The sequence below is a fragment of the Aethalodelphis obliquidens genome, unplaced genomic scaffold (genome assembly GCF_003676395.1).
Source record: "Aethalodelphis obliquidens isolate GAN/ISIS:26980383/991018 unplaced genomic scaffold, ASM367639v1 scaffold39, whole genome shotgun sequence".
NCBI lineage: Eukaryota > Metazoa > Chordata > Mammalia > Artiodactyla > Delphinidae > Aethalodelphis > Aethalodelphis obliquidens.
This window is the reverse complement of record NW_020837983.1, coordinates 13146682-13161105: the sequence shown is the minus strand read 5'-3', so window position 1 is coordinate 13161105 and position 14424 is coordinate 13146682. Positions and strand designations below refer to the sequence as shown.

General features: G+C 41.4%; 1 protein-coding gene across 1 annotated transcript in view; it reads left to right on the top strand.

Annotated features, from left to right (window-relative positions):
- Positions 1 to 128: 128 nt before the first annotated feature.
- Positions 129 to 14424, top strand: part of SLC25A32 (solute carrier family 25 member 32) — a 49529-nt gene continuing 35233 nt past the window's right edge. Inside the window, exon 1 of the mRNA XM_027131582.1 lies at positions 129 to 481. Within this exon, the coding sequence (XP_026987383.1) occupies positions 328 to 481 (154 nt within the window). The 5' untranslated portion in view covers positions 129 to 327. The remainder of the gene's footprint in view (positions 482 to 14424) is intronic.

Sequence of the window (14424 nt, the reverse complement as noted above, 5' to 3'; positions counted from 1 at the left end):
GGGGGCGGTGCTTCAGTGGTGTTCTCCCATCCACGCCCTTCGGCCTAAGCCAGCCGCCGAGGTGGGCGAGGCGGGGCGGGAACTTGGCGGAGGCGCCCCGCCCCCTTCTCGCTCTCCTCCGGGTAGGCGTGGCGTGCGGCAGCGCACTTCTGTACCCCTAGCTCCTGGGTCTCTAGGCTTCATCCCGCGCCCAGGTGTGTGACTCCACGCGCGGGTTCCGGAAGTGGGCTCGTGCCCTGCGGTTTCTGCTCCAGCGTGGCGACCGTCGCCACGGTGGCGGCCACTGCATCTCGTCCCACTTCCACGGCATCACCGGGCCCTGAGCCCATGACGGGCCAGGGCCAGTCGGCGTCCGGGTCGTCGGCGTGGAGCACAGTATTCCGCCACGTCCGGTACGAGAATCTGGTGGCGGGCGTTACCGGCGGGGTCCTTTCCAACCTCGCGCTGCACCCGCTGGATCTCGTGAAGATCCGCTTCGCCGGTAAGAAACCGCTCAGACCCTGGGCTTCTCCTTGCTGTCACCCCGAACTGAGTGATAAAAGACGCAGTCGGAGGCATTGGCCTCTCCTGCCTCTTCCACAAGGCAGGTGAGGCGAGCGTTGAAGAAGATGCTGTTTGTCCGGGCTCGCCTGGGGCCAGATTTGAGGGAGGGGAGTTTGGTAAAGTGGTCTGGCAAACGTCGTCCCCTTTCCCTAATACTGAGGAATGAGAAATATGGATATAAAAGTCTGAGAAAAGTTCTCATTGGTATAGAACGTGGGACTCAAAGCCTGATTTATAAAATAAGAAAGGGTTTATCACATTTTAGGGCTTAACCCTCACAGGTGTAAATAATTCACCCTTGGAGGTACAGGTTTCTCCCGCTTTTCGAAAGTTCGCTTTACAGCATCAAGCCGCCATAACTTTGAACTGTGTCTGTGAGCATCTGTGCTTTATCTGGATTTATGTTGTGCATCCATTAGCAAGGTGTGTGTTACGGTAATTGCTTCTTCGCTTTATGCAGTTTTGGCTTATTAAAGCTTTCATGCTTTACTTTCGCATAGCCAGGGAAACCTGTACTTTGAAAGCTAAGGATAGTCACGTGTTTGGCCGCAGGGCTGAGAGGGAAAATGCAAGTGCTTGGAGTAGGGAGTAATCCTTAGCAGAGGGTTAGGAATGAGGTTGGGATAGAATTCTCTTGAAAGTTTGGTTTTGGTGTTTACAGTGTCCTGTGAAGGAATAACTAGCTAGAATTCAAATAGTATTCTTTATTTGGCTTATTTGAATTAATTTCATTGAGTTAAGTGAATTAAGTATATTGCAATTAACAAAGTACTTTAACAGATAAACTCAACGTTAAATTCTGGAAAAGATAGCTTCAAAGAAGATCTTTGATAACTTTATTTGGAAAGTATTTTCTGTCATTTCTGTTCTCTTATTACTATTACTAAAAGTGGGGTCCGGCTGCTCGCCATTCAAAAGCCAATAAAGAGGCAAAGTTGGTGGAAGGGAAAGTTTGCTTTATTTCAGAGGCAGGCATCTGGGGGCGGGAGGGCCGCTCGTGTCCAAAGACTGATTCCCACACCCCCTTCCCGGACAGTCAGTCGGTAAGACCTTTTATAGGCGGAGGGAGGGGGCTACATGTAGAAACAACACAGGCAGCTCTGACAGTCATCTTGAAATTGGTCGTGCAGCATAATCTTTATTGTTTTAAGTACAGCTAGTCTTCAGTTCCAGGGTCGGTTTGTTCCCATTTCTTTGAGGCCAGTTCTTGGAATTGTGGCAGCTTATGTCATGGCTAATCTAGTCATCATGTAGTTAACTTCTTCCACCTGGCGAGCATTTCAGTATCTACAAAACAGCTCAAAGTATATGGCTCAGAATATTATCTACAGCCCTTGAAGAGGAACTAAAGGTCCTTGACTTTGCTGAATGAGTAAATTATTATTATTTGGTCCTGTTTGACCGTTTTCCTTTGCTTCCGTATTTTCTCAGTTCTCTAATTAAACTTACTCTTTTTTTTGTTTGTTTGTTTGTTTGTTTGTTTTCCGGTATGCGGGCCTCTCACTGTTGTGGCCTCTCCCGTTGTGGAGCACAGGCTCCAGACGCGCAGGCTCAGCGGCCATGGCTCATGGGCCCAGCTGTTCCGTGGCATGTGGGATCTTCCCGGACCGGGGCACGAACCCGTGTCCCCTGCATCGGCAGGCGGACTCTCAACCACTGCACCACCAGGGAAGCCCTAAACTTATTCACTGACCAAAGTTTTTCTACAGGCAAAAGGCAGGCGGAGGATGTGGGGGGGAAAGGACCATAGGGTCCTGCTCTATTTCATTACTACAAGTTAATTTCTACCATGAGAATTAGATCAGAAGTCGATTATCTTAAAGAGTTAGGTAATTGTATTCTGTTCACCTGGTGTATATTGGTCTTTTAACATTTGTAGACTGCTGTATGGGATACAGAAGCACCTAAAGTTCTTGCCCTCAGAAAACTTAAATTCTAATGGTAGGTTTGAGACTTAGTCAAATAAAAAGTAATTGTAGACAACATAAAATTAAGGACAAAATGGAATAAATCCAAATACGAAAACATGAGTAGAGATAGACTGTTAAGAAAAGTGTAGGGCTTCCCTGGTGGCGCAGTGGTTGAGAGTCTGCCTGCCGATGCAGGGGACGCGCGTTCATGCCTGGTCTGGGAAGATCCCACATGCCGCGGAGCAGCTGGTCCCGTGAGCCATGGCCGTTGAGTCTGTGCGTCCGGAGCCTGTGCTCCGCAACGGGAGAGGCCACAACAGTAAGAGGCCCGCGTACCGCCAAAAAAAAAAAAAAAAAAAAAGAAAAGTGTAGATTGGTGATGACCACGGATATATATGTGTATCTGTAAATGTTCCATTAGATCCTTTTTTTTAAATTATAAATTTATTTATTTATTTATTTTTGGGTGTGTTGGGTCTTCGTTTCTGTGCGAGGGCTTTCTCTACTTGCGGCGAGCGGGGGCCACTCTTAATTGCGGTGCGCGGGCCTCTCACTGTCGCAGCCTCTTTTGTTGTGGAGCACAGGTTCAGTAGTTGTGGCTCACGGGCCTAGTTGCTCCGCGGCATGTGGGATCTTCCCAGACCAGGGCTCGAATCCGTGTCCCCTGCATTGGCAGGCAGATTCTCAACCACTGTGCCACCAGGGAAGCCCTCCATTAGATCTTGAGGTTCCCCAGAGAAGGACTAAAATTTTTGACAGCTGGAGAGGAGGCAAGAAGCCATTGAAAATCAGTGGAAATTATGGAGTGTTCTCCCTAGAAGAAAACCCACAGAGGCATATAATTTCCATAGTTTACCATGCACACACAAATAATAATTATGACAACAGGGAACATTCATTGAGCATTTACTTGCAGCAAGAGCAATGAACTAAGAACCTTACTTGCATTATATCATTTACTACTCTGAACAACCCTGTGAATTTATTATCCCTGTTATACAGGTGAGAATAATCGAAGCTGACTAACTTGCCCAAGTCACAAGTTTGTAAAGATAGATCTGAATTTGAATCCAGGCAGGCTAACTCAAGTACCCTCTGGCACTTAACGACTTACCCCAGTACCTCTAGGAATTCCTGGTATACTGTGGCTTGAACATGAAGGCAGGAATTCTGGACTTGGGTGCAGGTGCAGGCCTATATGACTTGGTATTTCTCTTCTGCAGCATTTTATGTAAGAGCAGAAGAGGTGATGGTTGAGGTGATCATTGAGGAATAGTGTGGTTGGCCTGATGAGTTTAAGACAGTGCTGTGAAGCAAACTGTGCCTGAGAAAAGGGAATTCTTGGTACCTGAGAATATTGGTAGTCTTGGTGAAATGGTGAGAGTATTAGGAGGCCAGTAGGGCTGACGTGATTGAGATAGGATTAGGGGACAAAATTAAAGATCTAGGAGTTGAAGCAGAACTTTGTAATAACAAGCCCATAGTGTGGCTGTGAAATGGTGATAAGAAAGAAGAAAACTTAGGAAGATGAATAACTGAAATCAAAATAGTTGCCTGGCCACCAGCATTAGTACTAGAGTTTTTATGCTTTCATAAAATTAAGCCCTTATAATAAAATTATAATACCTAGTGATGGGGGTGTTAGTCTTGACCATTAAACCAAACCTGCAATATTTCAATGAGTTCAGGTACAGATTGGAACTCAGAGGTGTCCAGAGTAGTCAAAGGATTAGAAATCATTTCATACGAGAAATGACTGGAGGAACTAGTTTAACTTAGGGGGTGGGAGGGACTTAAGGTATAAGAACTGCCATGTGGGAAAGGGAGCTGCCTTACTGAAGGTGATCTGAAGGTCAGACAGAGGTTGGGTGGAAATTACAGGGAAGCAGATTTTGGCCTGGCAAAGTGCTGGTGCTCAGAAGTGAAACTGGCAATGATGGGCAGTGGTTCAGCAGTTGGATGACAGAGGTTAGAAAATATTATTGTGTTGGGTGGAAAGGTCACTTGAGGTGATTATTGAGGCCCCTTATAACTTCAAGACTTAAAGTGTTCAAGATGACACTTTAAGTCATCAAGATTGAAGAGAGGGAGCCCCAACAAAGAATGTGAGTGAGGTATAAAAGTAGTAATTTTCTAAAATAACCTGAAATCCTAATCTGTAGGTTAATCAAGGAACCAAAATGTAGAGCCCATAACAAGAATAGCATACAGTCAAGTTTTGTATGTATGTGGTATTGGAAGACCCAGTAGCATAAATAAAGTAATACTTACCGAATGTTTGCTATGTGCCAGGCATGCTTTTAGGAGCTTTATATGTATTAACTCACTTAATTCTCTGTAACTTTTAAAGTTAGGTTCTGTTATTTTTACCATTTTGTGGATGAGAAAACTCAGGCACAGAGTAATCTAGTAACTTACTCAGGGTCACACAGTAAGTGTTGGAATTGGGGTTCAAACCCAGGAAGTCTGATTTCATAGTATATGCTGTTAGACTGAAACCATCAGTGGGTAGTTTGGTATAACTAAGCATATGCTGTTAGACTGAAACCATAAGTGGGTAGTTTGGTATAACTAAAGGGTAAAATGCTAAAGGTTGAAATGAAAATTATTCCAGAAAGTTAAGCTTCTGGATTGACACATCTTTTATGCCATGTAAAAATGGAAGCCAGGTCTGGATGTTAGGAATGAAATCAGGACTAGAGATGTGGAAACCATAGCGCAGGGATAGAAATTGAAGCTACTTAAAGATTGAGAGACTACCCCTGTTGAGTGGAAAGACTGCCTAAAAAAATCAGCATTTAAAGGATGGGCAGAAGAGAAGCAGGCTGCAAAGGAAATTTAGTGGCCAAAGAAGTAAGAGGAAAATCAGGAGAGAGTGAAACTAGCCCAAAGAAGTGTGTTTTAGGAGGTAAACGATGTCAGGTGCTGCTCAAGGGTTAAATAGAGAGGAATCCCAAAGTGCACTTGGAGGTCTTTAACCTGCAGTAGCAGGTGGAGGCCCAAACCAGCTTGCAGTGGATTGAGAAACAATGGAGGTGAGAAAGTCCATGCTGAGATTGTAGTTATCTCTTCCAGAAGCTTAACTGACATGGAGGCACTGGGATCTGAGAGGAGACACTCAGGAGATACTTTAGTGTTTACATTTTGATGGGAAAAAACTAAAAGTGAGAAAGAGATTGGAGATGGAGACAGGAAGCTAATGAGTGAGAATTCTAAGGGGTTCTAAGCAGAATCTAGAGCAGTCTCTTTTAAACTTTTTGGCCACAGCCCTCAGTAGGAAATAAATTTTATCTTTGCTATCTGGTGCGAGCACACATGTACACATATTACTGAAACAAGTTTCTTACGGTAATAGTTATCCTTACTACTTGTGATGTCATTTGTATTGTCTTCTATTCCAGTCTGTTGTTGGTGCGGGTTTTTTGTTGTTTTGGTTTGGGGTTTTTTTTGTTTTGTTTTAATGATCTCCTCAATCAATTTCTTGACCCATCTGCAGGTTTCAAAATGCTGACATAGAGTACAGGTGGAGGGGATTGGTTTTACCAACTCTTCAGCATAACAGAGGAAAGGAGGGGTAAAACTAATACCCAACAAATGAAACAGGTTGTAGTAGGGTAGTAAAAATTAGTGTCCCCTATCTTGCCTCCTTCCTGCACAGCAAACTTTTCTATCTTCCAATTGTGTCTGTTGACATCTTTTAGTACTATTGTAGGCCATTGTAACAGTTACGCAGGAGGTATTTAGATGCACCTACTAAATCTTCGGTGGCAAGTGTTTTTAAGACAATTATGAGACCATTTAGGCCAAAAGTATTCACTGTACAGTAAGTCCCATACATACAAACCTTCAAGTCGTGAACTTTCAAAGATGCGAATGTGTGTTCGATGTCCAATCATGTAAGTTCACGTGTCTGGCATACATCGTCACGTGCGTGCATCCTCTACAAGTGGTTGTGCTTTTGTGTACTTTACAGTGCTGTGTAGAGTACAGTAGTATAGTATCTTTATTTCAAGCCCATGATGTCCGGAAGCAGGTGTAAAAGCAGTGGTGATGTAGCTGGTACTGCTAAGAAGCGCCAAGTAATAACGATGGAAACAGAAGTGAATAATTGAGAGAGTGGAGCGAGGCAAAAAGATGGTAGACGTCGCTCGTTCTTATAACATGAATTGTTCAACCATTGGCATGATTCTAAAGAACAAGGGCAAGATCACGGAACTTGTGAAGTCTGCTGTGCCGATGATGTTGACAATAATATCAAAGAAGCGTGGAAAAGTGATGGAGGAGATGGAGAAACTTCTCGGTGTGTAGATGCAGGATCAGCATCAGCGTCGAGTCCCGCTCAGCTTAATGCTGATTCAAGAGAAAATTAAAAGCCTTTATGAAGACTTGAAGAAGAAACAGCAGAGAATCAGAGGGCTCATCTTTTAACGCCAACCATGGCTGGTTTCATCGGTTCAAGGCTAGAGCTAACCTCACAACGTAAAAGTAAGTGGTGAGGCAGCGAGTGCAGATACGGTAGTTCCCTGGGAATTTCATGAAACGCTTTGAGAAATTATTGAAGGCACGTGTTTACCTGAGCAGGTTTTTAATGTGGATGAGACAGGACTGTACTGGAAGAGGATGCCAGACTGACATTACATCAGTAAGGAGGAAAAGTTGATGCCAGGCTATAAGGCACCAAAGGATAGGATGACTCTGTCTGGTGGCAATGCTTCCGGTGATGTGAAGCTGAAGCCTCTCTTAGTTTATCATTCAGAGAACCCAAGACCCTTAAAAACATAGCCAAGGGCTTCTCTTGTATGGAAGAATAACCCCAAAGCCTGGGTTACACAGGCCATTTTCCAGGACTGGTTTTTCCACCACTTTATCCCAGAGGTAGAGAAATACTGCGTGGAGAAGGATCTCCCATTCAACATTCTTTTGCTGCTTGACAGTGCTCCGGGCCACCCTCCATTCATGGACAACTTTCATCCCAAAGTCAAAGTATCTGCCATCTGCCACCAAATAGTACATCACTTATCCAACCTATGGACCAGGGAGTTATAGTGACTTTCAAAAAATATTTTTTACATCACACTTTTCGTTAGGCAGTAAAGGCGAGTGATGAATCGAGAAGAACCTTGCAACAATTTTGGAGGGACTATAACATCTACAAGGCCATAAAAAACATTGACTTTTCTTGGCATGAGGTTACGGCTGTCACCATGAATGGGGTTTGGAAGAACCTTTGCCTGCAGTTTGTTGATGACTTTCATGGGTTTGAGAAGGTGGATGGAGTCCAAAGAGCAACGTAATGACTCTCAGCGAAAAGCTGGAGCTAGGTCTGCAAGAGGACGACTTCACTGAACTCCTTGCTGTGTAAAACGAGGAGCTTACTAATAAAGACCTGACGGAATTGGAGGCCCAGAGAAAGGATGAAGACACAAGAAGAAGAAAGAGTAACTGAAGAACCAAAGAGATTCACGATGCAGGAAATGGCAAGGGGATTTTCTTTTCTTTATTTGGGGAGGCACTGTTCGTTTTTGAGGCACAGGACCTGAATGTAGAACAGTACACGAAGGTTGCAGCAGGCATTCAGAATGCAGTGCAGTGCTACCGTGTCATCTATGACAAGGGAAAAAGAGCTACTACCCAGACATCACTGGATCATTTTTTCAAGAGGGTAGATAGAATTGAATCCAGCAAGGAACCAGAACCTGTGCCATCAGCGTCAGCCGTGAGTGAGATTGCAGCCTGCCCTCCGTCTCCTATTGCTGAGGATCCTTCAGCTCTACCATCTCCCACCTCCTCTCCCTCCTTCAGTCAGTAAGTCTTCTTGCCTGTTCACTCGATGCCAGCCCCTGTAGGCCAGCTATTGTACTGTACTACTGTACTTTTCAAGGTACTGTAAGATTAAAAATGTTTTCTTTATTTTTTGTGTTTGTTTTTTATGTATCATTTGTGTGAAAAGTATTATAAACCTATTACAGTACAGTACTGTATAGCCGATTGTGTTAGTTGGGTACCTAGGCTAACTGTGTTGGACTTATGAACAAATTGGACTTACAAATGCGCTCTCAGAATGGACCTTGTTCGTATGTAGGGGATTTACTGTATTTTATTTACATAGCAATTTTAATTCTACATTAGAGAGGCCCTAATTCAGATCCTCTTCATCTCAGTAACTTTGCAGTGGCCTCTTGTTTTCTTGCTTCCAGGTTTTCCACCTTCAAATTCATTCCCCCCAGGGTGCCTGGGTCTCCTTTCTAAACACATATTTGGTTATCTTAGGCACACTTGAACCCAAGTTTGAGAAATATGGGACTTTGAGATCATAGGCAGACTCTCTTTTGTGATTTTCAAGAACCTTTGCAATTAAGTCTATCTTAGTCTGCTAGGGCTACCATAACAAAATACCACAGAGTGGCTTAAACAACAGTAAATGATTTTCTCATAGTTCTGGGGGCTGGAAGTTCAAGATCAAGGGACCAGCAGGGTTGATTTCTTTCTGGGTGAGACCTTTCTCCTTGGCTTACAAATGACTTCCTTCTGGCTGTGTCCTCACGTGACCTTTTCTCTGGGCATATGCACTCCTAGTGTGTCTTCCTCTTTATAAGGACCCACCAGTCCTATTGAATTAGGCCCCACCCTTATGACCCCATTTAATCTTAATTATCTCCTTAAAGGCCCTGTCTCCAAATACAGTTACATTGGGGGTTTGGGCTTCAATATGTGAACTGGAGGAAGGACACAATTCAGTCCTTAAACAGGCCCTTACCCTTCTTTAGTGGCTGATTTCCTACCAACCTTTCCCTCTAACAGCTGTTTACTTCAGCTGAACCATGCCCCCAGTATTCTCCCCAGCAGTGCCAGGGGCTGTGATACTTCATGTATTTGTACCAGCTGTTCCACTTGTCTAGAGATAAACTTTCTCTCCTTTTCCCAAAGACAAGTTTCTAATCAATCTTCAGGGCTCTACCCAGTATCTGCTCTCCCACTTTCCCTGTCACCCTCCTACATCCCCCCAGTTCCTCCATACACAAGTGTTGATCGTGTTTCCTCTATATTCGTATAGCACTTCATAGGTTTACCATGGTGCTCATAACTTTGTAATGAGATTGCTTGTCCATTTTGCCTTGCAGATTATATCTTCCTCAGGGTCAGGGTTTGTGTCCTACTTGGGTTTATATTCCTTCTTTGCCTGGCAGTGATAGTCAATAAATCATTTTCTTAATTTTTTTAAATAAATAATTATCTGTGAACAAGCAGACATCTTTCAAAATTAAAGATTTGATCCTAACTATATGATAAAGTAGATAAGATTATAGTATTAAGGAAGTATACAGAATGTTGTTGCCTATTACTGAGATAGTTCATACTCTACACTTCTAGGGTTGACTTCTTAAAACAAAGAAATCATTGGTTCATATCTGTGAAAAGGAAAGATGGTGTTTTGTGGTTTGTATTTTTTTTTGTTTGCTTTTTTTTAACCTCAAGAGAGAACTTGTGTTGTGAGCTTATTATTGAAAGGAAAATTTACTTAGAAGACATTTATACAGGAGAATGAGAGCCATAAAATCCAAGGGAAGCATCAGAAAGATTATAAAGAACACAGCAAAACATTTCTTGAGAACCAGTAACTCTGCTATTTGCTTTTAAACTTATCTTTTATAAACCTCACGACAACCTGCAAGGTAGGTAATATTTATCCCCACTTAAAGAGGACACTAAAGCTCAGGAAGAAAAGACCAGTAGCTAATTAGAGAAGTTAGATATCAAACCCAGTTCTTCTAACAAAGCCTAGTGTACTTTAATCTCATTTCATGGTGTAACATTGTCAGATTAATGATGAAAGAGATTGACTTTTCCCCCTTTGCCTGGCATTGGTAAACAGTCAGTGGTTCTTTGCCAGGCTGCAGTATGCACAGTAAAGTAGTGGCAAGGGGACAGTGAACTGGGCATGCCTGAGTATGACTAGTGGACTGTAATTTGTATAAACTTTCTGGGGGGCAGTTTCTATGTGTATTTGAACAAAGTTATACTCTTTGACCCCTTCTAATTCCCATTCTAAGGATATAAGAAAAAAAATTGTTGAACAGAATTTTCTTTAGAGACCTTTTAATAATAGCAAAGAGGAAAACACAATTCACATGTCAACTAGAGAGCTGTTTGTATATCTGTGAGAGGCAAAACCATCATGTCATTGTTGAAATCGTTTTTTTTTTTCTTTTGAGTCTTCTGGAAACCTTATTTTACGATATACCAATTTTATAAAAAACATAATTAAGATTATAAATTTGGCATTCTCTTCCATGCCATTTCCCTGTAGGAAACAGAAGGCACATTCAAAATAGTATAGCTCTGGGCCATGGGGGGGCCTAAAAGGATTGTTTACAAAGATGTAAGCAGATCATAGGAAAACCATAAGGGATAATGTAGTATTTGGGGCTAGAAACAGTTTGGGCTGCTGTCACCTGAAGGGCCAAAGGACAGGGAGAAAGAGTCATTGAGAGAGAGCCACCTTGAGAGGAGCTGTGACCTTCAGTAGAGAAATGCAGCGTGCCCAAGGCAACCCCTGCAAGAATAAATATCTGCATCTGCTCTCTTCCATCCCTTTGATCTGCCAGGGCTCCCCACTAACCCAACTCAGCTAGAAGGCAAGATCAGGCTTCTGGAGCAGAACGTGGTTGAGAGAGGTGGACCCTGGATCTGGAAAGGAAACAGAAGATATTCAGGCTATATTAATTGAACACATATATATTGAGAGCCTGCAATGTACCAAGCACTATGATAGGAGTAGGCATATTGCAATGAGGAAGTAGTAGTCTCTGCCCTCACAGAGCATCTTGCTACTGAGAAGCCGTGATAATTGAACAAAAAAACTAATAATTGCAATGAAGAGTGTTTTATTGTGGTAGGGAAAGTATGGTGTGCCGTGGGAACAGAGAAACTTGACCCCATCTAGAGGGTAGGAAAGGATCCCCAAAGGAAATGATTGTTAAACTGAGACCTGAAAGAGGAATCAAAGTTAACTATGTGAAGGAATAGGTAAGAAGAGAATGTTCATGGCAGACAGAGTAGCCTGTGCCAAAGTGTTAAGGTCAGAGACTGTATAAGAGCTGAAAGTTGTTGAACATTCTAGCAATTTTCATCACATATTTTGAAGCGTAAACTTCAATGAGCCAGGCACTATGCAGTAAGTTCCGTAAGGCAGCATCACTGAATGCAGGGAGAGAATAAAGAGGAGACTGGGGCTTGTTGCAGAAGAGTGATGGAGGGCCTTATGTACTATGTTAAGGAATATGTTCTTTATTGTTTGGGGTGTAGAATAGTTTTAAGTGGATAAATGACTTATTGAAATGCATGTTTCTAGAAAGATTACCTAACCTACAGTGCAATTAATGGGGGCGGGGCAGCAAAACTGGATATAAGAAGGCTAATTTAAATTCTGTTTCTAGTTGAGAAATGGTGTCCTGAAGTAGGGTGATGGCAGTGTGAACTGAGATGTGAATGGGTCCAGGAGAGACTTGTGATACAGAATCAACAGGACATCTTAATTGGTAAGAGGTTGTAAAAGGAGGAGTGTTCATGGATGGTCCCCAGGTTTCTGTCTGGAGCATCTGTGTAGATGGTAGTTCTGTTTATTGACCAATATGGATCAGCAGAATAAGAGCAGCTGCAATAGGGATAGGGAATACTAGTTCAATTTTGGATATGTTCAAACTGCAACTTTTGTTAGTTGCATTTATCTATGTAGATCTGAAGATAAGCAAAAGGTCTGGTCTAGGGATAGAGAACTGGCATTTATATCCACAGACAAAAAAAGAAAGGGACGAAATATACCACCATAAGGGTAGTCATCTTGGAGTGGTGGCATTGAGTGATTTTATTTTCTTTATTCCTTCTATATTTTGTAAATGTTCTGCAGCATACACGTTTTGCTTTTCAAAAAGCCATTTTTAATGATTGTATGCTGGTTTAATATTTATTACATGGAAAAGGTTTTAAAATTACTCTATTTCAGTTGCAGATATAAAGCATCTGAAAATGTTCTTGAGTGAAGGATAACAGAAATAAAAATTTTAAAAATTTCCCTAGGGCTGCTGTTTTATTTTATTACAAAAGGTATATGTCATCTTTGTTTACTTTTTACATTATGAAATTTGTATTGTTGAATTCTCTTTATCATTCTCCCCCTACAACCACTCACAGCCAGTCTCGTTCCCTGCAGATAGCTACTATTAACCATATGCAGTGTTTCAATCTATTAGTTTCATAGCTCTCAATTTTTCTAAATATTCAGAGTAGTCCACAGTATACATGTATCATAATTTATTTAAACATTTCCCTATTGGTGGATGTTGAAATTACTCTCACTTTTGCTGTTGCAGAAGATGCTTCAGTGAACATCGTTCTATGTGTATCTTTGTAGATTTGGGGCTATATTTCTATAGGATATAGTTTTAGAAATGGAACTGCTAAGTCAAAGAATAATTTGCATTTGAATTTTTATTAGTGTTAAACTGCTCTCAGAAAGGCCATGAAAGTGTCTATTTCCAAATACCCACACCAACACTGGGAATTAACAAACCTTAAAATTGTTTTCCGTCTGGAGGGGAAAAAAAAAAAAAGCTACCTTGTCTGATTCGTATTTTATTGGTGAGGTTGAAAACTTTTTCAGTGCTTCTTTTTTATATTGAGTAGTTGATGTACAATATTACATGTTACAGTGTACAGTGTAGGGATTCACAATGTTTAGAGGTTATACTCCATTTATACTTATAAAATATTTGTTTTATTCCCCATGTTGTACAATATATTTTTTAATATTACTATTTCTTTTACAAATTTTTTTATTTTATATTAGCATATAGTTGATTTACAACGTTGTGTTAGTTTCAGGTGTACAGCAAAGCGATTCATTATACATATATCTATTCTTTTTCCATATACGTTATTACAGAGTATTGAGTAGAGTTTCCTGTGCTATACAGTAGGTCCTTGTTGATTATTTTATATATAATAGTGTGTATATGTTAATCCCAACCTCCTACTTTATCCCTTGCCCCCCACCTTTCCTCTGTGGTAACCATAAGTTTGTTTTCTAAATCTCTGAGTCTATTTCTGTTTTGTAAATAAGTTCATTGGTATCATTTTTTTAGATTCCACATATAAGCGATATCATATGATATTTGTCTGTCTGACTTCACTTAGTATGATAGATCCATCCACATTGCTGCAAATGGTATTATTTCATTCTTTTTTATGGCTGAGTAGTATTCCTTGTGTATGTGTGTGTGTGTGTGTGTGTGTGTGTGTGTGTGTGTGTGTGTATACCACATCTTCTTTATCCATTCATCTGTCAGTGGACATTTAGGTTGCTTCCATGTCTTGGCTGTTGTAAATAGTGCTGCAGTGAACATTGGGGTTCATGTATCTTTTCAAATGAGAGTTTTCTCTGGATATATGCCCAGGAATGGGATTGCCGGATCATACGGTAGCTCTATTTTTATTTTTTTACAGACCCTCGATAATGTTCTCCATAGTGGCTGTACTAATTTACATTCCCACCAACAGTGTAGGAGTTTTCCCTTTTCTCTATACCCTTTCCAGCATTTATTGTTTGTAGACTTTTTGATGATGGCCTTTCTGACCGCTTTGAAGTGATACCTCATTGTAGTTTTGATTTGCATTTCTCTGATAATTAGTGATGCTGAGCATCTTTTCATGTGCCTGTCGGCCATCTGGATGTCATCTCTGGAGAAATGTCTATTTAGATCTTCTGCCCCTTTTTTGATTGGGTTGTTTGTTTTTTAATATTGAGTTGCGTGAGCTGGTATATTTTGGAGATTAATCCCTTGTCGGTTGCATCATTTGCACATATTTTCTCCCATTCTGTGGGTTATCTTTTCATTTTATTTATGGTTTCCATTTCTATACAAAAGCTTTTAAGTGTATTAAGGTCCTCTTTGTTTATTTTCTTTTTATTTTT